The sequence below is a fragment of the Pseudorasbora parva genome, chromosome 13 (genome assembly GCF_024679245.1).
Source record: "Pseudorasbora parva isolate DD20220531a chromosome 13, ASM2467924v1, whole genome shotgun sequence".
Taxonomy (NCBI): Eukaryota; Metazoa; Chordata; class Actinopteri; order Cypriniformes; family Gobionidae; genus Pseudorasbora; species Pseudorasbora parva.
Genome location: NC_090184.1, coordinates 1,689,611 through 1,713,643, shown reverse-complemented (window position 1 = coordinate 1,713,643; position 24,033 = coordinate 1,689,611). Strand labels below are relative to the sequence as shown.

General features: G+C 40.5%; 1 protein-coding gene across 5 annotated transcripts in view; it reads left to right on the top strand.

Moving 5' to 3' along the window:
- The window catches only part of LOC137038392 (serine/threonine-protein kinase WNK2-like), a 113,656-nt gene that overhangs the window by 11,102 nt on the left and 78,521 nt on the right, over positions 1-24,033 (top strand). For all 5 annotated transcript variants that reach the window (XM_067412912.1, XM_067412914.1, XM_067412913.1 and 2 more), the window contains exons 3-4: positions 17,160-17,332; positions 19,090-19,310. In XM_067412912.1, the coding sequence (XP_067269013.1) occupies positions 17,160-17,332; positions 19,090-19,310 (394 nt within the window). The remainder of the gene's footprint in view (positions 1-17,159; positions 17,333-19,089; positions 19,311-24,033) is intronic.

The following is a 24,033-nucleotide window of genomic DNA, read 5'->3' as shown; positions in this document are numbered from 1 at the left end:
ACACACACTCGAGTCGTGTCAGGGTTTGTCTGCTCATGTTTGGGCGGATTGGAGGTAAACAAGAGGAAACACTGCCAAGTAGGTCAATGCTGTTCTTCAGCAGGTCATTAGAGGTGGAGAATTAAAGGGATAGTTCCCCCAAAATTGAAAATGACCCCATGATTTCCTCTCCCTCCGCTCATCCTAGGTGTGTGTGACATTCTGCTTTCAGATGAACACAATCAGAAATATATTAAAACTGGTCCAGCTCGTCCAAGCTTGATAATGGCAATGAATGTCTGTTTCTGTTTTGAAGTCCATAAAAGTGCATCTATCCATCATAAAAGTGCATCTATCCATCATAAAAGTGCATCCACCCATCATAAAAGTGCATCTATCCATCATAAAAGTGCATCCACCCATCATAAAAGTGCATCCACCCATCATAAAAGTGCATCCACCCATCATAAAAGTGCATCTATCCATCATAAAAGTGCATCCACCCATCATAAAAGTGCATCCACCCATCATAAAAGTGCATCCACCCATCATAAAAGTGCATCCACCCATCATAAAAGTGCATCCACCCATCATAAAAGTGCATCCACCCATCATAAAAGTGCATCTATCCATCATAAAAGTGCATCCACCCATCATAAAAGTGCATCTATCCATCATAAAAGTGCATCCACCCATCATAAAAGTGCATCTATCCATCATAAAAGTGCATCCACCCATCATAAAAGTGCATCTATCCATCATAAAAGTGCATCTATCCATCATAAAAGTGCATCTATCCATCATAAAAGTGCATCCACCCATCATAAAAGTGCATCTATCCATCATAAAAGTGCATCCACCCATCATAAAAGTGCATCCACCCATCATAAAAGTGCATCTATCCATCATAAAAGTGCATCTATCCATCATAAAAGTGCATCCACCCATCATAAAAGTGCATCTGTCCATCATAAAAGTGCATCCACCCATCATAAAAGTGCATCTATCCATCATAAAAGTGCATCCACCCATCATAAAAGTGCATCCACCCATCATAAAAGTGCATCTGTCCATCATAAAAGTGCATCCACCCATCATAAAAGTGCATCTGTCCATCATAAAAGTGCATCCACCCATCATAAAAGTGCATCTGTCCATCATAAAAGTGCATCTATCCATCATAAAAGTGCATCCACCCATCATAAAAGTGCATCCACCCATCATAAAAGTGCATCTGTCCATCATAAAAGTGCATCCACCCATCATAAAAGTGCATCTGTCCATCATAAAAGTGCATCCACCCATCATAAAAGTGCATCCACCCATCATAAAAGTGCATCTGTCCATCATAAAAGTGCATCCACCCATCATAAAAGTGCATCTATCCATCATAAAAGTGCATCCACCCATCATAAAAGTGCATCTGTCCATCATAAAAGTGCATCCACCCATCATAAAAGTGCATCTATCCATCATAAAAGTGCATCCACCCATCATAAAAGTGCATCTGTCCATCATAAAAGTGCATCCACCCATCATAAAAGTGCATCTATCCATCATAAAAGTGCATCCACCCATCATAAAAGTGCATCCACCCATCATAAAAGTGCATCTGTCCATCATAAAAGTGCATCCACCCATCATAAAAGTGCATCCACCCATCATAAAAGTGCATCCACCCATCATAAAAGTGCATCCACCCATCATAAAAGTGCATCTGTCCATCATAAAAGTGCATCCACCCATCATAAAAGTGCATCTGTCCATCATAAAAGTGCATCTGTCCATCATAAAAGTGCATCCACCCATCATAAAAGTGCATCTGTCCATCATAAAAGTGCATCTATCCATCATAAAAGTGCATCCACCCATCATAAAAGTGCATCCACCCATCATAAAAGTGCATCTGTCCATCATAAAAGTGCATCCACCCATCATAAAAGTGCATCCACCCATCATAAAAGTGCATCTATTCATCAAAAGTTTGCTTCAAATTTCAGGCTGCCTTTCACTGCCATTATAAAGCTTGGAAGAGCAGGACATTTTTTAATATCACTCTGATTGTATTCGTCTGAAAGAACTATCAAGAAAATATCAGGACACAAATGTGTATAATGCCATGGGTATGACACAGGTATTACAGGAGAGGGTGAAATATGAGGACATTACCCATGGCCCCACTTTACAAAAGGCTTATAAATCACACAGGAGGAGTTTTTATGAGAAAGTAAAAATGCAGAATGTTTCCTGTGATGGGTAGGTTTAGGGGCAGTGTGTGTGTGTGTGTGTGTGTGTGTGTGTGTGTGTGTGTGTGTGTGTGTGATATAATTAAAGCTCCCCGTCATAGATCTTGTTGATCGTGTGTACTCATGTGGCATGCCATAAAGCGTTTTATGGAGTTGATTGTGGAGTCCTGCTTCAGTCAAATCTGTTAATGTGCGTCTGGCGTCCTGCCTGACGGATGAAGCCGCATCAGCTCAGGTGGATTTGTGCCGTGTCATCGCATGGGAAATGCACTTTACTGAGCTTCACAAAACCTGCTGCCAGCTGAGGACGGCCAGAGATCTGATGGAGAGATACGGACGTGATCGAGCAGAACCAAACTGGGAATCATTCTTTGTGTCCTTTTTCATCTGTCTTCAGTGTTTCAACATGAAAGAGCTCTTGAGTTCCTCTCCTATATCACTGTCAGTGTTTCTGAACTGACATAATCAACTTTCAAGCAGGAAATTATTCTGAATACACATCTAAACAAAATAAGTAATTTACTAGAGATTCTGACAAGGTGTTAATTGCTGATGAGTGAATGATTCAATGACTCACTCATAAAGACTTCACTTGTTTCATTACTGGATGAATCAGTGTTTCTGAATGAATCTCTTGAGTGAAAGATTCAATGGTAGCCTGGATGCGAGCCGAATTTAGCCCCACCCACAAATTTTTTAGTTAGGGCTATTCGGTCTGGCCTCGCTCCATAGAGGAGTAATTATCCCCGAACAGAAACTGACCAATGAGATCATCAGGGCGGGCTTTAGCCGATGACGGACAGATGATCAACAGAAACTGACCAATGAGATCATCAGGGCGGGCTTTAGCCGATGACGGACAGATGATCAACAGAAACTGACCAATGAGATCATCAGGGCGGGCTTTAGCCGATGACAGACAGATGATCATCAGAAACTGACCAATGAGATCATCAGGGCGGGCTTTAGCCGATGATGGACAGATGATCAACAGAAACTGACCAATGAGATCATCAGGGCGGGCTTTAGCCGATGACAGACAGATGATCATCAGAAACTGACCAATGAGATCATCAGGGCGGGCTTTAGCCGATGACAGACAGATGATCAACAGAAACTGACCAATGAGATCATCAGGGCGGGCTTTAGCCGATGATGGACAGATGATCAACAGAAACTGACCAATGAGATCATCAGGGCGGGCTTTAGACGATGACGGACAGATGATCGACAGAAACTGACCAATGAGATCATCAGGGCGGGCTTTAGCCGATGACGGACAGATGATCAACAGAAACTGACCAATGAGATCATCAGGGCGGGCTTTAGACGATGACGGACAGATGATCAACAGAAACTGACCAATGAGATCATCAGGGCGGGCTTTAGCCGATGACGGACAGATGATCAACAGTACCGTAATCATCACGTCATCAAAGGGGCTTGAGTTATATTTGTTCTGATCCTAAACGGAGAGCTTGTTTGTATCTGCATCACCTTCACTATTTCTCTCAGAAATGATGATCATGTTGGGTTAGGTCTCTGTGTATCATTTAAATTATTTTACAACACCGGCAAAGATTGTGTATTCCAGCCTGATTTCAGCGCGCATGCAGACAGGGTTGCCAAGTTTTTACAACAAAACGCGCCAGCTACTAGCCCTAAACAATAGCTTCTCGGGGGGTTCTCCGGGGAAAAAATGGCGTTGGGGGTAAAATGTGTGTTATTTTGGTAAGGTTGCTGCTAAATTCGCACTCATGGGTCTATATATCACATAATAGTCGCTTCAACCCGCGGACATAGAAAACAACCCGCGGAAAAAAACGCAGACTTGGCAACACAGTGCAGTTGAGCTCTGTTGACATTTGACAATGTGTCGCTCCGCTGCTCTGATTGGTTGTAGGTCTATCCAATTTCCTGGTTGGGTTGAAACACGCCCCATAATCACAGCCCAATGGAGCATCAGACTCATATTCTGACTAGAGCTGAGGATGACCACGGCAGGCTAATTCAATGGCTGTGTTTGAAGGGAATGTTCACCCAAAAATGAGCCTGATGTTTATCTGCTGACCCCCGGCCGTCTGAGATGTAGGTGTGTTTGTTTCTTCAGGAGAACACAAATGAAGATTTTTAACTCAGCCGTTGCTCGTATAATGCATGTCAATGGGGTGTATTTCTAGAGTAAAAAACACACAGACATACGAATCCATATTAAACCCTGAGGCTCGTGATGAAACACTGATGTCTTAAGACACGAAACGATCGGTTTGTGTGAGAAACACAGCAGTATTTGATATTTTTTACCTCAAATACAACACTATGTATAAAAGCACTAAATTACACAATACGTATCTCAACGGATTACAAGCATTGGAAGTGATTTCTCTACACCATATCGTGTAATGTGACCTCATCCAGCAGAAGTGATGGCGCTCTCGCGGCTGTTGGACATAGTGTTGTATTAGAGGTAAAAAATAACATAAATATTGTTGTTTCTCAAACAAACCGATCGTTTCGTGTCTTAAGACATCAGTGTTTCATCACGAGCCACAGGGTTTAATATGGATTTGTATGTCTGTGTGTTTTTTACTCTCATAGAAATACACCCCATTGACATGCATTATACAGAAATGTTCTGTTTGTTTGTCAAAAAATAAAAATAAATAAAAGTTTGTGTACTGTGCTCGATTAATTGAGACTTCTTACAGCTCTTACAGGTTGTTGGCCTTGTCTGTTTCGTTGCTTCTATTGCTCTCCCCTTTTTTGTAAGTCGCTTTGGATAAAAGCGTCTGCTAAATGATTAAATGTAAATGTTATACGAGCAACGGTTGAGTTAAAAATCTTCATTTGTGTTCGACTGAAGAAACAAACACACCTACATCTCGGACGCTCTGGGGGTCAGCAGATTAAAAAAAATTGCCCTTGATGAATGTACATCATTGCTTACATGCCTACTACTGGACACCTAATATAAATTATGTAAACTATACACAAATGAAAATAACAATAAAATAAACTAAAACTGTAAAAAATTACTCCGCTTAAGTATAATATACCAGAATAATATAGCAGACATAGTTAAAGGGTTAGTTCACCCAAAAATGAATCGATTCACTGACTCATAACCGTTTGAATCTTTATTTGAGGATTGAACACAAACGCGGAAGAGAAGCCAATGCTGAATAAAGTCGTAGTTTTTGTTATTTTTGGACCCAAATGTATTTTGGATGCTTCAAGAGACTCTAATTAACCCACTGATGTCTCATATGGACTACTGTGATGATGTTTTTATTCCCTTTCTGGATATGGACAGTATAGTGTGCATACACTTGCATACGCTCTCAGACTAAATATAAAATATCTTAAACTGTGTGTGAAGATGAACGGAGGTCTTACGGGTGTGGAGCGACATTAGGGAGAGGAGTTAATGACAGACATTTCATTATGGCTGAACTAACCCTTTAATGTGCTAATGCCTGCCCACCTTTTCATGTGGTTGTTTACAAGGCTTGGTAAAAGTCTTTGGTTCTGCAGTTTTAAGGAGAAAATACACAGCAATGCGGTTGACTTATGAACTTACATATGGTTTGTCTGAAAGCACCACATAGACATATAAACAACATTAAAAACTTGATTTTCACTGCTATGAACCGTTATGGCTTAAATTGAGTTTAATATTCCCATAAACAAATAATAAATGGATCCTTGCATTTTTCAGATTGTATTTAATGATCTATTTGTTGTGGCTGCAGACCTCCAAAAAGTGTGTTTCTATTCATTTAAAATTATAAATCGATGAATTACAATGAAAGCTTTGTGTTAACTGGTCCATCAATGAAACAAGCCTGCTGAGGAAACATTAGGCCTGTCCTTACTCCTGCCGAAGCACAGACGTGAGGATGCTGCGGCTGATTCTGCAGGAGACGAGAGGAGGCGTTCCTGTGGCCAAAAATAGCTGGAGCGAGCACAACACAACGGCTCTCGACAACACCGCCTGTCCATGAAACAGGCTAAACATTAACACCGTTAACTCGTCAGGACTCAAGCAGGAGGTCTTGTGTTGCTTCAGAGGACAGTGAGAATCACAGTATTTTGGACAAACGGATCAGTGATGGAGACATTTACCAGCATCTGCAACCTGATGTACTTCTTTTTTGTTGTTGCGATGTTTCTGAGTAACATCATTACTGGAGAAAAGCCTGCGCTGACATTGCAGCAGATAAATGTTTCAGTTGCCACTGTAACCGTTTCTCGCATTTTTAAACACTGATATGCCAAATATGTTTCTGACTTGACATTGTAAAACTCATGACGCAAAAATACATATAAAAAACTATATAGACTAAAGTTACTAAAACTTTTACAAAAAATTAAATTAAAGTAAAAATGCACAAAAACATACCCAATGTTGTCCAAGTGAATTTAAACATGTGAGTCTGTCGGCTCCACTTTATATTAGGTGGCCTCACGTACTTAAATCAAAAAATAAGTACAATGTACTTACTGTGTTCAAATTATATTGCTAAGCACATTTGCTGATTTGAGGTGGATACGGGTAGAGTTAGGGACAGGTGTGGTGAGTTTAAGGGTTAGGTGAAAGGGAAGTGCCAACTGTGTAATTATAAATGTAACTACAGAAATTAATTACAGACGTAATTACATGCAGGTATTTTTAAAAATGTAAGTACAATGTAAAAACATGCATGCACACAATAAGTGCATAGTATCAAATGATTAATTACAATGTTAGTACATAGTAGTTAAGGCCACCTAATCTAAAGTGGGTCCAGTCGGTCTTACATAATGTGTACAGATTTATTAAACATGTGCCTCACTGAGACTGTGTGAAACCGTGGGCGTGTATCTCTTTATGTACGGCTATTACATGCTTGAAAACCACTAAATCCTTCCGTCTCTGGTTTCCTTCGACCTCTATTCCTCCTCCTCCTCCATATCTGCTCGTTTTGTTTTGTTTCTTGCGTCGGTTCGGTCTGAGCATTCATTCAGTTCTGCTGTAATTGGTCTCTGATGGAACACGCAGGCTTTCTTCCTTTCATTGTAAAGAGGCTTAAACCGTATATGAGCTGTGTCCTAATCTATGAACAAACATGGCCACGGGTGTATAAATCAAGCTCTAGGCCTGCAGACGCTTCTACACTCATTAGTGAGAGAATGGGTCGCTCTCAGGAGCTCAGTGAACTCAAGCGTGGGGCCGTGATAGGCTGACACCTGTGCAATAAGTCCATTCCTGACATTTCCTCACTACTAAATATTCCACGCTCAACTGTTAGTGGGATTATAACAAAGAGGAAGCCATTGGGAAAAACAGCAACTCAGCCACAAAGTGTTAAATCCCAGAGCGGGGTCAGCACATGCTGAGGGTCACAGTGCGCAGAAGTCACCAACTTTCTGCAGAGTCAACAGCTCCAGACCTCCAAACTTCTGTGGCCTTCAGATGAGCTCAAGAACAGCGGAGAGAGCTTCATTTAATGGGTTTCCATGGCCGAGCAGCTCATCCAAGCCTTACATCACCAAGAGCAATGCAAGAGGAGTAAAGCAGCCGCCACTGGACTCTATAGCAGTGAGACGTGTTCTCTGAGTGACCAATCACGCTTCAGTCTGACAATCCCATGGACGAGTCTGTATTGTGCTAAGTGTAAAGTTTGGTGGAGGGGGGATTATAGGGTGGGGTTGTTTTTCAGGGGTTGGGCTTGGCCTCTTAGTTCCAGTGAAAGGAACTCTTAATGCTTCACCAAGACATTTTGGACAATTTCATGCTCCTGACTTTGTGGGATCAGTTTGTGGACGGCCCCTTCCTGTCCCAGCATGACTGCGCTCCAGTGCACAAAGCGTCGCTCCATAAAGACATGGATGAGGAGTTTGGTGTGGAGGAACTTGACTGGCCTGCTCAGAGTCCTGAGCTCAACCCGATAGAACAGCTTTGGGATGAATTAGAGCGGAGACTGAGAGCCAGGCCTTCTCGTCCAACATCAGTGCCTGACCTCACAAATGAGCTTCTAGAAGAATGGGCAAAAATCCCCATAAACACACTCCTAAACCTTGAGGAAAGCCTTCCCAGAAGAGCTGGAGCTGTTAGAGCTGCACAGGGTGGGCCGACTCCATATTAAACCTGACGGATTAACAATGGGATGGCAGTAAAGCTCATGTGCGTGTGAAGGCAGGCGTCACAACACTTTTGGCAGTATAGTGTTATCAAATCAAAGTCTGTGCTGTAAGTAAAGTATGTACACCTTTGCACTCGTTACTTTAGAATGACTGTGTTCATTTACATGAATGTAATCAGCTTATAAAAGAGGCTCATTTCACAGTAAACATCACAAACTCCATCTCATTTTACAGACAGAAACTTTAGCTGGATCCAGTGTCGCGCTTCTGTAATTGTCACGTCACAGACAAGGGAAAAGGGTGCGAGGACTCAAGTGCAGAAAATGATATATTTATTTATAACAAATAAAACATAAACTCAAAACAAACCAACGAGGGGGAAAAACACATAATAGAATAATAAAATATAAACTTAAACAAACCAACAGAATCACGGGGAGGACGGGAGACGCAGACATTACACAAGGATCCAACACAGACTGACAAACACAAGGAGATTATAAAGGGAACCAACAAGGCAGATAATGAGGGAGAACAGGTGGGGCAAATTAACCAATAATCAGATAACAAGAAGGGCGGGGTTGACAGTAGACCGGAGACATGACAAAACCCACATGTGCACACAAGACAGGACAGGCATGTGACAGTAATTCCACTACATTTAGAAGTAACGTGCAAGTAACAACTATTTTTTTATTTTATTATTGTTTTTAATCAAGGAATGCAATTAATGAAATTTAAATGAGTTTGTTACTCGCGTTTCTCTCTTTTGTAAAAATGGAACGCTTGCAGACAAGAAGCTCAAATCTAGCCCTGGCCCTGCCCATATAAAATGTTATAAAAAGTATAAAATGTTTGGAGCAATTTTTGTTTGGTATATTATAGTTTTTATTCTGTAAAGTGATGATCAAGCAGTCAACCATGAGTTAACCCAACACGTTAGCCTCTCACATCAACACTGGACTCGTCTTGCCTGTAATTAAAACACTTCATGCATCACAATGTTAGTTTAAACGTTTAGCCTACTATCACCACCACAGTAGAAAGGCTTTCTTAAGCCGGGTGCACACTGTGCGATTTTGACCACGATTTGGCCGTCTGAGACAAATTTAGCAAATCCTAAAAGATTCCTCAGATCCTAGGCTAAAATCTGACGTCTTTGGTCGTTAGTTTGACATGTTCACCGGCAGCCGATTAATGAGCGCTGCGATCAAATTTTACCTCAGACGAAATTCTGGCAGTGTCAGAAGATTTGGCACACAATCCTGCAGTGTGACTTCTCCTACGACGACCGTCAAATATCTCCATTTTTAAAGACAAACTATGACCAAAACGAGAGCTAGAGATTTCTCTGTAGCCAGCATTTCAGTCCCGCGTGTAATGCAGCTCACCGTCACCGAACGCGTCATTCACTGATGATATAAAACTCCGGACGAGTTTTCTTGCGCGTGTCCGTTTTTAGCGCGCCTTCACTATCGTGCAGTCTGACATTAATGCCAGCTGAGATCTTACAGTGTGACACGGCTTACATCGGGGATCATGTTCGTACAGTCTGACAAGGGACATTCACAAAGGATTTTGAAAAATCGCACAGTGTGCAGGACCCATAAGGCATTCAATCTTGTGTTTGTGTGTTGGTTTGCTACTCATTTGTGCCATCATATCTGACTACAACGTAATATATTGCCTGTAATACGCTCTTACACATTTATTTTTTAACAATTTGCCAGGAGTAAAATTGACATATGTGGTTTAAACAACCTGATGCAACCTTGTTCAGCTTCACCTGAAATGCTGAATGAATTTTTTTTGTGTTTGACTGTTCAGTACTGTTCATATTTACATTTAAAAAGCAGACATAAAAGTAACTTAAGTTACTTTCCCATGTAACTAATTACTTTTAATATACAGTAATTGGTAAAGTAATTCAATTACTTTTAAAAGAAGTAACTAGTAACTCTAACAAATTACTAATTTTCAGTAACTTGCCCAACACTAGTCGTACCAGTGTTTGTGACTGATAACCAAAGCTCATTTTTTGTCCAGTTCATGGCTCCTTATGTCTTCAGATGTAAATGCATCATATCTCTGGAAGTGCCCACTATCACAGCAAAACTCCACCGTCAGCAAGAGTCATAGAGACGTTTCTGAAGTGCAGGGTCGTGCCGCGACCCCTGACCTGATGACCTGTGCATTCACTGGGCTGTTTGTTCTGAATCAGGTCAGTGGGTCAGTCAGGGCTGTGGTCAGACTCAATACAAACAAAACGTGCATTCAGGGCTGTAGTAAAGCGCTGAAGTCAGTAGTCTACTGTGTGGAAGTTCACTAAATGCCATTGAGTTCATGGCAAGCACAGAAAGACACCTCAAACTCGACAAATTCAACAGCTCATTTTCCCTATCTGTCTATTTAATTAACTCAAACTAATTCAGGACTAGATCAGCACTCAGATAACTAGCTGTCTAATTAACTAGCTATCCAAGTAGCTAACTTACTCTGGACTAGGCCAACACCCAGATACTAGTTTTCTAAATAACTAGCTAAATAGTCTTTAACTAGCTCTCTAACTAACTAACTAGCTATCAAAACTAGCTAACTTACTCTGGACTAGGTCAGCATTACGATAACTAGCTCTCTAACTAACTAGCTATCAAAAGTAGCTAACTTACTCTGGACTAGGTCAACTCTAAGATAACTCGTTTTCAAAATAGCTAGCTAAATAGTTAGTCACTAACTAACTAGATAACCAAGTAGCTAACTAACTCTGTACTAGGTCAGCACTCCGATACTAATTCGTCTTTGTAACGCAGTTGGTAGATGGAAGGAAGGAGGCGGGAACCGGCGAACATTCAACAAACTTTTAAATTTTCAAATAAATAAACAAAACGAAAGTCAACCGCTGGCAGCCCCTCACGGACGACTGCCCGCACACACACAACAGAACATAAACAAAAAATAACATAAAATCCAGGCCTGGTCCTCTCTCCTCTTTCGCTGCCTTCGCTCCTCCTTTTATGCTCCCGTCCCTCGGCCACGAGACGAGGCCGGTGTGTCGCGCAGCTGGCACTCATTAGCACTCGTCACCGGCCCGCTCTCGCGGTCCCTCGTCACGCTGCTTGCCACATACCCCCATCACCCCTCGCAGGCCGGGGGGCACTCCCGAGACTGCGCTCTACTCCCACCCCGGGAGGGGGCCGATCACGGCAGCCGCGGCACCTGGGGGTAAGGACAGAGAGGCGAGAGAAATGGAGTCAGGAGCATGAAGAGCGACAGAACGAGAGAGGGGAGAGAGGGAAAAAGAAAGAAGAAAAAAAAAGGAAAAAAAAATCTTGTCCGGTTCCTAGACACTGCCGTTCGGCCCTCCGCCCGCCGAGAGGCTCTTCCTCGCGGTGCTGTGCGATTGCACTGGACACTTGGTGGACAGCTAGATCCTCCTCCGCCCCCTGGCGGCCGGCGGTGACTCCTCCTACTGAGGGACCCGGCAGCGAGCCCCGCGCTCGGCAGCAGGCTCCGGCTCAAGGCAAGCGCGGCGACTCCTCCACTCCCTCTCGGACGGCAGCCGAGATAACAAAGCAGATAACAAAGTAGCTAACTAACTTTGGACTAAATTAGCACTCAGATACTAGTTCGTCTTTAACTAACTAGCTCTATAACTAGATAACAACTAACTAGCTCTATAACTAGATAACCAAGTAGCTAACTAACTTTGGACTAAATTAGCACTCAGATACTAGTTCATCTTTAACTAACTAGCTCTCTAACTAGATAACAACTAACTAGCTCTATAACTAGATAACCAAGTAGTTAACTAACTTTGGACTAAATTAGCACTCAGATACTAGTTCGTCTTTAACTAACTAACTCTCTAAGTAGATAACAACTAACTAGCTCTCTATCTAGATAACCAAGTAGCTAACTAACTTTGGACTAAATTAGCACTCAGATACTAGTTTGTCTTTAACTAACTAGCTCTCTAACTAGATAACCAAGTAGATAACTAACTTTGGACTAGATCAGTGCTCAGATAACTAATTTTCTAAATAACTAGCCACATAGCTAGTTAGATGGCTAGTAATCTGAGTACTGACCTAGTCCAGAGTTAGTTAGCTACTTGGTTATCTAGTTAGAGAGCTAGTTAGTTAAATACTAACTATCCATGTAGCTTGCTCTGGACTAGATCAGTACTCAGATAACTAGCTCTCTAACTAGCTAAATAGTTAGTTTTTAACTAACTAGCTCTCTAACTAGATAACCTAGTAGATAACTAACTTTGGACTAGATCAGCGCTCAGATAACTAATTTTCTAAATAACTAGCCACATAGCTAGTTAGATGGCTAGTTATCTGGGTACTGACCTAGTCCAGAGTTAGTTAGCTACTTGGTTATCTAATTAGAGAGCTAGTTAGTTAAATAATAACTATCCATGTAGCTTATTCTGGACTAGGTCAATACTTAGATAACTAGCTCTCTTACTAGCTATTTGAGTAGCTAACTAACTGGCTGAATAACCAGCCAAATAACTCTCTGGAACATGTGAAAAGGCAGCAGTTGATGGAGTCTGTATGTGTGATTGCAGTTTTTTTACTTCTGACTTTTGACCCCAACGCTGCAGCTGCAGTGAAGGGTCTGCAGTCATATTTCACACAATAGATTTGACTTCTGGTTTGTCGTTTGCCTCTGGGAATGGAAATGCAGGCATACCCTCAGATTCGCTCTGTGTGCTCAGCTGTGAGTATGTCTGCACATATTATAGCTCTATCAATAGATGTCTTCTGGGAGTGTGTCAGCCAGTGTTTGTGCTAATAGAGCTGTTCAGAGCTGAAGCCGAAGCGCATTGATTCATTCCTGTGAGCACAGCCCATGTTTAGATGTGTCTGTCTCAACCCCGCTCCAGGCTCACTGAACGACTCCGCTGGGGAACGCCAGCACTCAGTGTTTGATGCTTTTAATGCATGCTGATTGCATTGATTTTTAAATTATAAAATGGTGTAAATTTAGTTAAGATTTCTTTATGAATGGTGCACTTGTCATCAGCATTTGGTGTGTTTGTAAAGTTTGAGTAAAGTGGGTGAGAAACCCTAATAAAGGGAAGAATAAAATGTGTTTTTATCTAAAGCATTTGTTATGAAAAATAGCATACATAGAAGCTATAGCCACAACATGCCACAGTTGTAGTATAAATCTTTAGTGAAAAATCTCTACCCTATAATCTATTACAAATTCTACAAGATGTACATAATGACATAAATACATAAAAAACAACATCAAATCTAGTAAAGGTGTTCATGAGGAGTTTAAAATTGTATGTTGGTGCAGGATGATGGAACGGCTCGCGTGCAGTTTACGGTGATTCGCTCGCCACGCATGCACAATTAAATAAACCGGCCTTGTTGCACGGATAATTGTTCCATCTGTTATAACTTGGTGCTTATAACGGCTCAGAACGTGAGATGTATATAATTAATGAATAGCCTGATGTTTCCATTAACCATCTATGGTATACATATTTGGGGGTTGTATAGTTGTACAGTACAATTATTTAGAAATTTTGGCGTACTGTAAAGTATGAACATGTATAGTATGAGCATGTCCAGCACTCAGTGCTCAGTTGCGTCTCCTTTATCCTGAATTACTGCGGCGATGCGGCGTGGCATGGAGTCGGTCAGTCTGTGGCTCGGCTCAGGTGTTATGAGAGCCCAGGTTGCCTGATAGTGGCCTTCAGCTCTTCTGCAGTGTTGGGTCTGGCGTATCGCTCCTTCCTCTTCACAATAGCCCAGAGATTATCTATGGGGTTAAGGTCAGGCGAGTTTGCTGGCCCATTAAGAACAGGGACACCATGGTCCTTAAACCAGGCACTGGCTGCTTTAGCACTGTGCGCAGGTGCCGAGTCCGGTTGGAAAATGAAATCTGCATCTCCATAACGTTTTAGAGCACTTCATGCTTCCTGCTGCTGAGCAGGAAGCATGAAGTGCTCTAAAACGTCCTTGTTTTACGGCTGCGTTGACCTTTGACCTCAGAAAACACAGTGGACCAACACCAGCAGATGCCATGTCTCCCCAATCCATCACTGACTGTGGAAACTTTACACTGGAGCTCAAGCAGCGTGGATTGTGTGGCTCTCCTCTCTTCCTCCAGACTCTGGGACCCTGATCTCCAAAGGAAATGCAAAATTTACTTTCATCAGAGAACATCACTTTGGGCCACTCAGCAGTCCTTTTTTGTCTTTAGCCCAGGCGAGACGCTTCTGACGCTGTCTGTTGATCAAGAGTGGCTTGACATAAGGAATGTGAAGCTGAAACCCGTGTCCTGCAGACGTCTGTGCGCAGCGGTTCTTAAAGCGCTGACTCCAGCTGCAGTCCACTCTTTGAGAATCTCCCCCACATTTTTGAATGGGTTTTGTTTCACACTCCTCTCCAGGGTGCGGTTATCCTTATTGCTTGTACACTTTTTTCTACCACATCTTTACCTTCCCTTCTCCTCCCTATTAATGTGCTTGGACACAGAGCTCTGTGAACAGCCAGACACTTTTCCAGTGACCTTTAGTGTCTCGCCCTCCGTGTGTAAGGTGTCAATGGTCGTCTTCTGGACAACTGTCAAGTCAGCAGTCTTCCCCATGACCGTGTAGCCATCAGATCTAGACTGAGAGATCAATAAAGGCCTTTGCAGGTGTTTGAGTTCATTAGCTGATTAGAGTTTGGCACCAGGTGTCTTCAATATTCAACCTTTTTATAATATTCAAATTTTCTGAGATACTGAATTTGGGATTTTCTTTAGCTTTCATTTATAATCATCAAAATAAAATAAAAATAGACATTTGAAATATATCAGTATGTGTGTAATGAATGACTATAATACACAAGTTTCACTTTTTGAATGGAATTAGTGAAATAAATCTTTCTGATGATATTCTAATTATATGACCGGCACCTGTACACGGCCAAGCATTGAACCATTCTCTTTATCTGCCCCCTCCCTCTTAAACTTGCATTGCTCACTTCATGTTTAACCCTTTACTCAAACATAATCTTTTTTAGGATTACTTGCATTGGGTATTAATTGTCCATTAATTGTATATGCGTGAGAAATACAACGTGTGTGTGTGCACTGGTTGAAATGCGTGTCTCACGGCGAATGTGTTAGACTTGAGAGCCCTGCTCCTGATGTTCATTCACGTTTATTTGCTGCTGTAACTGTGAAGAGGAAGAGATGATCTCTCACTCTCACTCTCTCTCTCTCTCACACACACACACACACACACACACACACACACACACACACACACACACACACACACACACACACACACACACACACACACAATCTGAAAGATGAGACTTTGTTTCATGTCAGAAGTATCAACGCACAAAGCTGGCAGGAGCTTTAATGAAGTTTAGTGAAGTTTTGTTCTGGCGTCAGCTGAAAACACGTGAGCTGCTCTTGCATCGCGTCTCTTCTCTGTGCCTTCCTGATGTCCTCATGCAGAGACACATAAACATAACTTACATGATTTGAAATAAATAGCTTTATATAGGCAGGGTTTGGAACGACTCCAGTCCCAATCTAACGCCTGTAAAACCTTTGACATCTACACTGCTGTATTTGATGTTTGTTTGTCTGTACTTGAAGGAAATGTACAACTCTGCTCTTGCCATGAAGAGCTGCTGACGTTATAATCTCCACTACCCACTGGCAAACATTTGACTAGTGCCGTTGTAAAGCAGTGATCATTGTGGGTGTGAGAGCTTTATTGTCAGAGAACTGAAGAGAGACCACAGATCCTGATGCTGCTGCTGTTCAGTGCATGTAGGGACAGAGAGACTCACTGAACCACTGCATAATGCATGAGACTGCTGGAAAAAACATCTCTCTCTCTCACACACGCACACACACACACACACACACACACTGACACCCACACACCTTCACACACACACACACACACACACACACACACACACACACACACACACACACACACACACACACACACACACACACACACATACACACACACACACACACACACACACACACACACACACACACACACACACACACACACACACACACACACAGTATAGTTTTATCAGAACCTGCCAAGTCCTAATGTGGACTCGATGTGCTCCATGATGAGTGATTGGTTTGTGAAAAGTACGTATTCTTGCTGTTTAATTTACAGTTTTTCTTGATTGCTTGAACACATTTCTTGAAACTATGCTTTAGATTCTCACATACTATTTTCAAACATCCTATTTTCAGGTCAAAATGAAGCTCTACACTCAAAATCATTCACTCTTGCTGAAAAAAACAAACTTTGCGCTCAGACAACTCACACAAGCCCTCAGAAACACACACACTACAACATCTTACACAGTCTTACACACTGGTGCAATAAACAACATTTCTTGTAATACTTTTGGTTTACATGTCTATGGTTTTGTTTGTATGCTACTGTACACAACAGTAATGCTTGGGCTGGTCAATATTTTCTGTTTCTACATTGGTTCACACTGTTCTTGTTCCTCGTCTCAGCAGATGACTTTCACTGTAGAACAGTGTGTTGAAATGTAGACGTAAGCTTATGAAAGACCAGAGAGCTTTAGATTCAGAACAACACTGTTTACATGCTATGTCCAAAAATGTACTATTATGAAAGAAGTGTTTGCCATTTGACGGAAATGATTCATTCTGACATAGTAGTTTGAAAAAAACTGTAATCGTGTGTGTGTGTGTGTGTGTGTGTGTGTGTGTGTGTGTGTGTGTGTGTGTGTGTGTGTGTGTGTGTGTGTGTGTGTGTGTGTGTATCAGGACCGTAAGCTGACGAAGGCGGAGCGGCAGCGGTTTAAAGAGGAGGCCGAGATGTTGAAGGGTCTCCAGCATCCGAACATTGTTCGCTTCTATGATTTCTGGGAGTCGCCGCTGAAGGGGAAGAAGTGCATCGTGCTGGTCACTGAGCTCATGACGTCGGGAACGCTGAAAACGTGAGGATTTCCAGAGCCTTTCTGCCGGAGTCTCATTCAGATCGGGAATACAGTGTGGTAGTGTTCTGTGTTTTGTTTTTCATTTGATTTCATTATATACTTTAATTTACTATAATTTATTAAATTTATTTAACTTTTTGTTAATTTTGTATTTTTTAATAATTTTTATTTTATTTAATTTTTTTATATTTGATATTTGATGTATTTATGTATATGCATGTATATATCAATCATGCATAACATTATGACCAGGTGGAAAAGTTGTGCCAAGGCCATGTTTATCGCTGTGGGTCATCCCCTCTTCTTTTTATATCAGTCTGCAAACGTCTGGGGACTGAGGAGACGAGCTGCTCAAGTTTAGGAATAGGAATGTTGTCCCATTCTTGTCTAACACAGGCTTCTAGCTGCTCAACTGTCTTTGGTCTTCTTTATCGCATCTTCCTCTTTATGATGCGCCAAATGTTTTCTAATGGTGAAAGATCTGGACTGCAGGCTGGCCATTTCAGTGCCGGATCCTTCTTCTACACAGCCATGATGTTGTAATTGATGCAGTATGTGGTCTGGCATTGTCATGTTGGAGAATGTCTTCCCTGAAAGAGACACCGTCTGGATGGAGCATATGTTGCTCTAGAACTTGGATACACCTTTCAGCATTGATGGTGCCTTTCCAGATGTGTAAGCTGCCCATGCCACACACACTCATGAACCCCATACCATCAGAGATGCAGCTTCTGAACTGAGTGCTGAGAACAACTTGGGTTGTCCTTGTCCTCTTTATTCCGGATGACATGGCATCCCAGTTTTCCAAAAAGATCTTCAAATTTTGATTTGTCCGAGCACAGAACAGTTTTCCACTTTGCCACAGTCCATTTTAAATGAGCCTTGGTCCAGAGGAAACGCCTGCGCTTCTGGATCATGTTTAGATATGGCTTCTTTTTTGACCTGTAGAGTTTTAGACGGCGACGGCGAATGGCACGGTGGATTGTGTTCTCCAATGTTTTCTGGAAGTATTCCTGAGCCCATGTTGTGATGTCCATTACAGTATCATTCCTGTATGTGATGCAGTGCCGTCTAAGGGCTGAAGATCACGGGCATCCAGTTTGGTTTTCCGGCCTTGACCCTTACGCACAGAGATTGTTCCAGAGTCTCTGAATCTTTGGATGATATTATGCGCTGTAGATGATGATAACTTCAAACTCTTTGCAGTTTTTCTCGGAGAAACTCCTTTCTAAAATTTGTTCCACTATTGTTCGCCGCAGCATTGGGGGAATTGGTGATCCTCGGCCCATCTTGTCTTCTGAGAGACACTGCCACTCTGAGAGGCTCTTTTTATACCCAATCATGTTGCCAATTGTCCTAATAAGTTGCAAATTGGTCCTCCAGCTGTTCCTTATATGTACATTTAACATTTCCGGCCTCTTATTGCTCCCTGTCCCAACTTTTTTAGAATGTGTAGCTCTCATGAAATCCAAAATGTGCCAATATTAGGCATGACATTTCAAAATGTATCACTTTCAACATTTTATATGTTCTCTATATTCTATTGTGAATATAATATAAGTTTATGAGATTTGTATATTATTGCATTCTTTTTATTCACAATTGGTACAGTGTCCCAACTTTTTGGAATTGGGTTTGTAGTTAATCTCATGTATTCAGTAGACCAGTCACAGTGAAATTGTTAGGCAGCCGTGCACTGATTATAATACAAGTAATGTTGATTATCAGTTGTAATTGCTACTCGTTGTTTTCTCCAGGTATCTGAAACGCTTTAAGGTCATGAAACCCAAAGTTTTGCGCAGCTGGTGCCGTCAGATTCTCAAAGGTCTGCATTTTCTGCACACGCGCACTCCTCCCATCATCCACCGGGACCTGAAGTGTGACAACATCTTCATCACAGGCCCCACGGGCAGCGTCAAGATCGGCGACCTGGGTCTGGCGACGCTCAAAAGAACCTCCTTCGCCAAGAGCGTGATCGGTGAGACGGCGGTCCACTCAGCTTCTCTGCACTGGAAAATCTAATTATTTAGACCTACTTGAAAAAAGCATGCAAACCGATTCCCTTAATAAAACCAAGTAATGTGAAATAGGAATAGTATGTTGGGCTACCAAATGCTTAGTTAGTATAGTTAACTTACACAAGAGTTCTAATAACTAAAAAAGAACTGTAGAGAGTGGTTGATCTTTTACTTTAGGTTATTCTTGACCAGTGTTGCCACAGTTACTTTGAAAAAGTAATCTGATTACTGATTACTCCTTTAAAAAGTAACTTAGTTACTTTACAGATTACTTGATTGTAAAAGTAACTAAGTAAGATTACAAGTTACTTTATTAGTTACTTTCAGCAGTTTCCGACATCACACCCGTCGCCTCAACATAGAAATGACAACTGTTTTTGCCAACATTCACTTTATTGGAAGTGCATTTTTAACAGTAACGACAACAATGTATCTCCTGACATTTTAAGTTGAAATTAAAAAAAATATTTCATGAAAAAATACTATCCCCGAGACACAAGAAGAAAACAAAAATATATATTTAAATTTTTTTACTAAGGAAAATGACTAAAATAGTAACTCACAGTGACATGGATAAATTACTTTACCCTGATGGTAACACTTTAGAATACTGTTTCTTACTTAATACATAACTAATAAAGAGTTACTGCAGTACTAATGAATAATTCTTCATTAACACTCAAGTCACTAATATTAACTACTAAGGAATGAGTGTTAACTAATCAATATATAATAGCATTTTTTAATTGTGTTAAGTATCAATTAGTTAATCAGTAACTATTCAATTCAGTCATGCCTCCTTAAGAACTACTATTAAGTAACTACTAATGAACAGTGATGCACAGTATCAGATCGAGGCCCTTTCTTCTTCTTTAGTACTAATGTTGTTAGATAAATGTACTACTGTTATGTGTACTATATGTAAATATTAATTTACATTAATTCGCAAATGTGCCTATTAATGTTTCTGTCTGTGTGTGTGTCCACACTATAATGTTGCAGTTCTTGCAGCATTAAATCAGAGAAAACAATTCTAGTGCAAGAGTACACAGATTCATGAGTGCACATGCAGAGTGCACAAAATGTGAGCGCACACACAATTTCTGTGAGTCCAGTTTTGTGCGAGAGAATGGATTGAGATTCCGCTTGTAATCAGAGATTTATTGCTTGTAAACTTGATGTGCTCTCACGGTACAATATTAATACTACATTAATGAGGATGTTGATGATTTCTTTTTTTTTTTTAATGTAAGTATTGTCTGCAACCAGAAGTTCAGGACGGAACCCCATCCCCAATCTAAGTGCCTTGCCAACATGGCTCAGGCATTTTATGTTTATGTGATACCAAATGATTTCTGTATTTAAGGCAATGACTGAGGGGAAAATGAGAATACAGGGAACCTATGAGTCATTAAAAAAGAATTACCAAATAGTTCTCAAGGAGTTACTTAGAACCTGGAACAGTATTCTAAAGTGAAAACAAACCCATTCATAATTATTGAAGAATTACCAAATAGTTAATAGTTAAATAATTAAGCCTAACTGCCATTAATACAGTACTAATAAAGGCAATTTGACCCTCTATTCTAAAGTGAAAGTTTTATCCTCATTAATTATGACACTTATTGAATATTTAAGTTTACTAACCAGAATAAGCCACTAATTAAGCCTAACTACCATTAATACAGAACTAATAAAGGCAATTTGACCCTCTATTCTAAAGATAAGTTCTTATTGTTTAGCAGTTATGTGTATTTTTATGTGTGGTTCTACGTGAATCTTATACGTAAATCATTAAAAGCAATAAACATTCTGCTGCACACTCAGTTCAAAGGATTTACATTAAAAAAACTACACCTTAAAACCCTAAAATGAATAAGATTTCTGTAATCATTTAACCCTTATTTATCAAGTAATACTTATGTTGCTTGCCATGGGCCACAATGACTAGAAAGTACACCAAAACGCAACATAAATGTACAAAAGACACTGATTTAATTCGTTCGGTGTAATCCACATCTTTAGAATCCATACGAGGAACTTCTTTATCCAGCGTTCTCCATCTTTCTCTTCAATAGCGACCGTAAACAAAACCCGCGCTCCATCTTTCTCTTCAACAGCGACCGTAAACCGCGCTGTTTGGGAATTCAAACATTGCGTTTTACGCCAGTGATATCAAACGCTCATTGGCTCTCGCCTGCTTCGTCACAGATTGCGACAAGCCGTGTTTTAGTTTTTAGTCTGTGGTGAATGAGAAACGCGCGCGCCTTCAAATAGTGGGATTAAGTTTAAATTAAATAACTTAAATTCTCTGTAACGTTACCTCATACAAAACTATATCACCAGAGATGACTGCGACTGCAACACATCGTCACTCAGACTACTATTGGTACCGCTTTTGACATTTTCACAATAAAGAAATGATTGTGATTACACTTTTGTTAGTTATGTTTTTCTTTATATATTTTCACTTTAAAAAAATCATTATGTGTATGTTTAGAGGTTTGAGTGAGATTAGGGGCTCAAAATATAATTGTAATGCTAGATTGCCCATTTACCCATTAAGCTGTATTGTCATTTTTAGTCTCTGTTAAATTGCTATGTTTGTGTTTAGGGAAGTAACATTTATCTATAAAATGGTAAAAGGAAAATTGTAAATGTGTATATGATATAAAATATATTTGATGTATTTTGAGGTAAAAACACCTTTGTTTAAATGTTGCCAATACGTTCATGTTGTACCTTTCACTATTTATCCAAATAGACAAAAAATATGTTTTGTGTCTGTAGAAGCTGCTTATTAACTTATATAAATTACTACCATAATTGGATATAAAACTTTCACTTTAGAATAGAGGGTCAAATTGCCTTTATTAGTACTGTATTAATGGTAGTTAGGCTTAATTATTTAACTATTAACTATTTGGTAATTCTTCAATAATTATGAATGGGTTTGTTTTCACTTTAGAATACTGTTCCAGGTTCTAAGTAACTCCTTGAGAACTATTTGGTAATTCTTTTTTAATGACTCATAGGTTCCCTGTATTCTCATTTTCCCCTCAGTCATTGCCTTAAATACAGAAATCATTTGGTATCACATAAACATAAAATGCCTGAGCCATGTTGGCAAGGCACTTAGATTGGGGATGGGGTTCCGTCCTGAGCTTCTGGTTGCAGACAATACTTACATTTAAAAAAAAAAAGAAATCATCAACATCCTCATTAATGTAGTATTAATATTGTACCGCGAGAGCACATCAAGTTTACAAGCAATAAATCTCTGCTTACAAGCGGAATCTCAATCCATTCTCTTGCACAAAACTGGACTCACAGAAATTGTGTGTGCGCTCACATTTTGTGCACTCTGCATGTGCACTCATGAATCTGTGTACTCTTGCACTAGAATTGTTTTCTCTGATTTAATGCTGCAAGAACTGCAACATTATAGCGTGGGGACACACACAGACAGAAACATTAATCGGCACATTTGCGAGTGAATGTAAATGAATATAGTACACTAGGGCTGGGCGATATGTTAATTTTTGGGGGGCGATAATCGCCTTCAAAAACATCGCGATATCCGATAATATCATCTACTCCGCACTGATCCCGCCCACTCCCCTGCGCCACAAAATTTTCCAGGCATAAAATGGAGGACAACGCTTAATATCCAAGAAAAGATGTGCATTAGTAATTTGGCAGTATTATGGATTTAAACCAAATGCAAATGGTGAACCAGTGGATCCAACAGAGGCTATCTGCAGGCTGTGCAAAAAAAAAACGAAAGAAAGTGAACCCTCCGCAGCCATATAGTATAGTATATGTAGGCTACACTATACCCAGCAGTAGCAGCCTCGTTTCCGCTCTGCAGCCGCTTCTCAAAGACGACGGATATGTGGTCGAGCGGCAATGACACATTAAATGTCAATTAGAGCTTAGATCGTGCTCAAAAAATCAAGCCCGACCCTACCGGAGCTTGTGCTCGTTGTGTCCGAGCCTTGCCCGGCTCGGCACATTAACTGTAATTATGAGAACGAGCCTGTAATGAGCGAAGCGGACCGGTGTGACTCATGTTAAAACTAAAATTAACGAAATAAGCTGATAACATCACTGTTTTTCCAGAACGACTGGAAATCAAATTTTGCTGCAATATTGTCCTGTTTAAAACTGTGAAGCTGCTTTGAAACAATCGTCATTGTAAAAGAACTATAATAAATAAAGCTGACTTGGCTTGACTCAGCTCAATAATCCGCAGGCGCGCGCTCATGAACCGCTCACCTGTAAAATAATTAAATCCAGCTCAGACATTTATCTGTAGCTCACTTTGTTGTAGCCATTAAACAATATTTGTCTTCTTTCTTTTTGCATATTATGTTTGAATAGGCCTATTATAATAGTATTTTTACATTTCATCTGATTATGATAAGTGCAAAGATGCGAGTGAGTCAGAAATGCTTTTGGTGGTTATATTTAGTTTAATATTAAGTTTTGTTTTGTAGAAAGCATTCTTTCGTTTTGTTTAAATTGTATCTTAATTTTAATAAAGGTTTCTTTGGCCAATTGCCTGGGTTTAATAAATAATATGCAAATGAGAGACATGAATCGTGTTGAAGACGCGGGAGTGATCGCTTTAATTTCTTATGAACTGGAGCGCGTCTCATAAATAAACCGAAACGCAGCAGC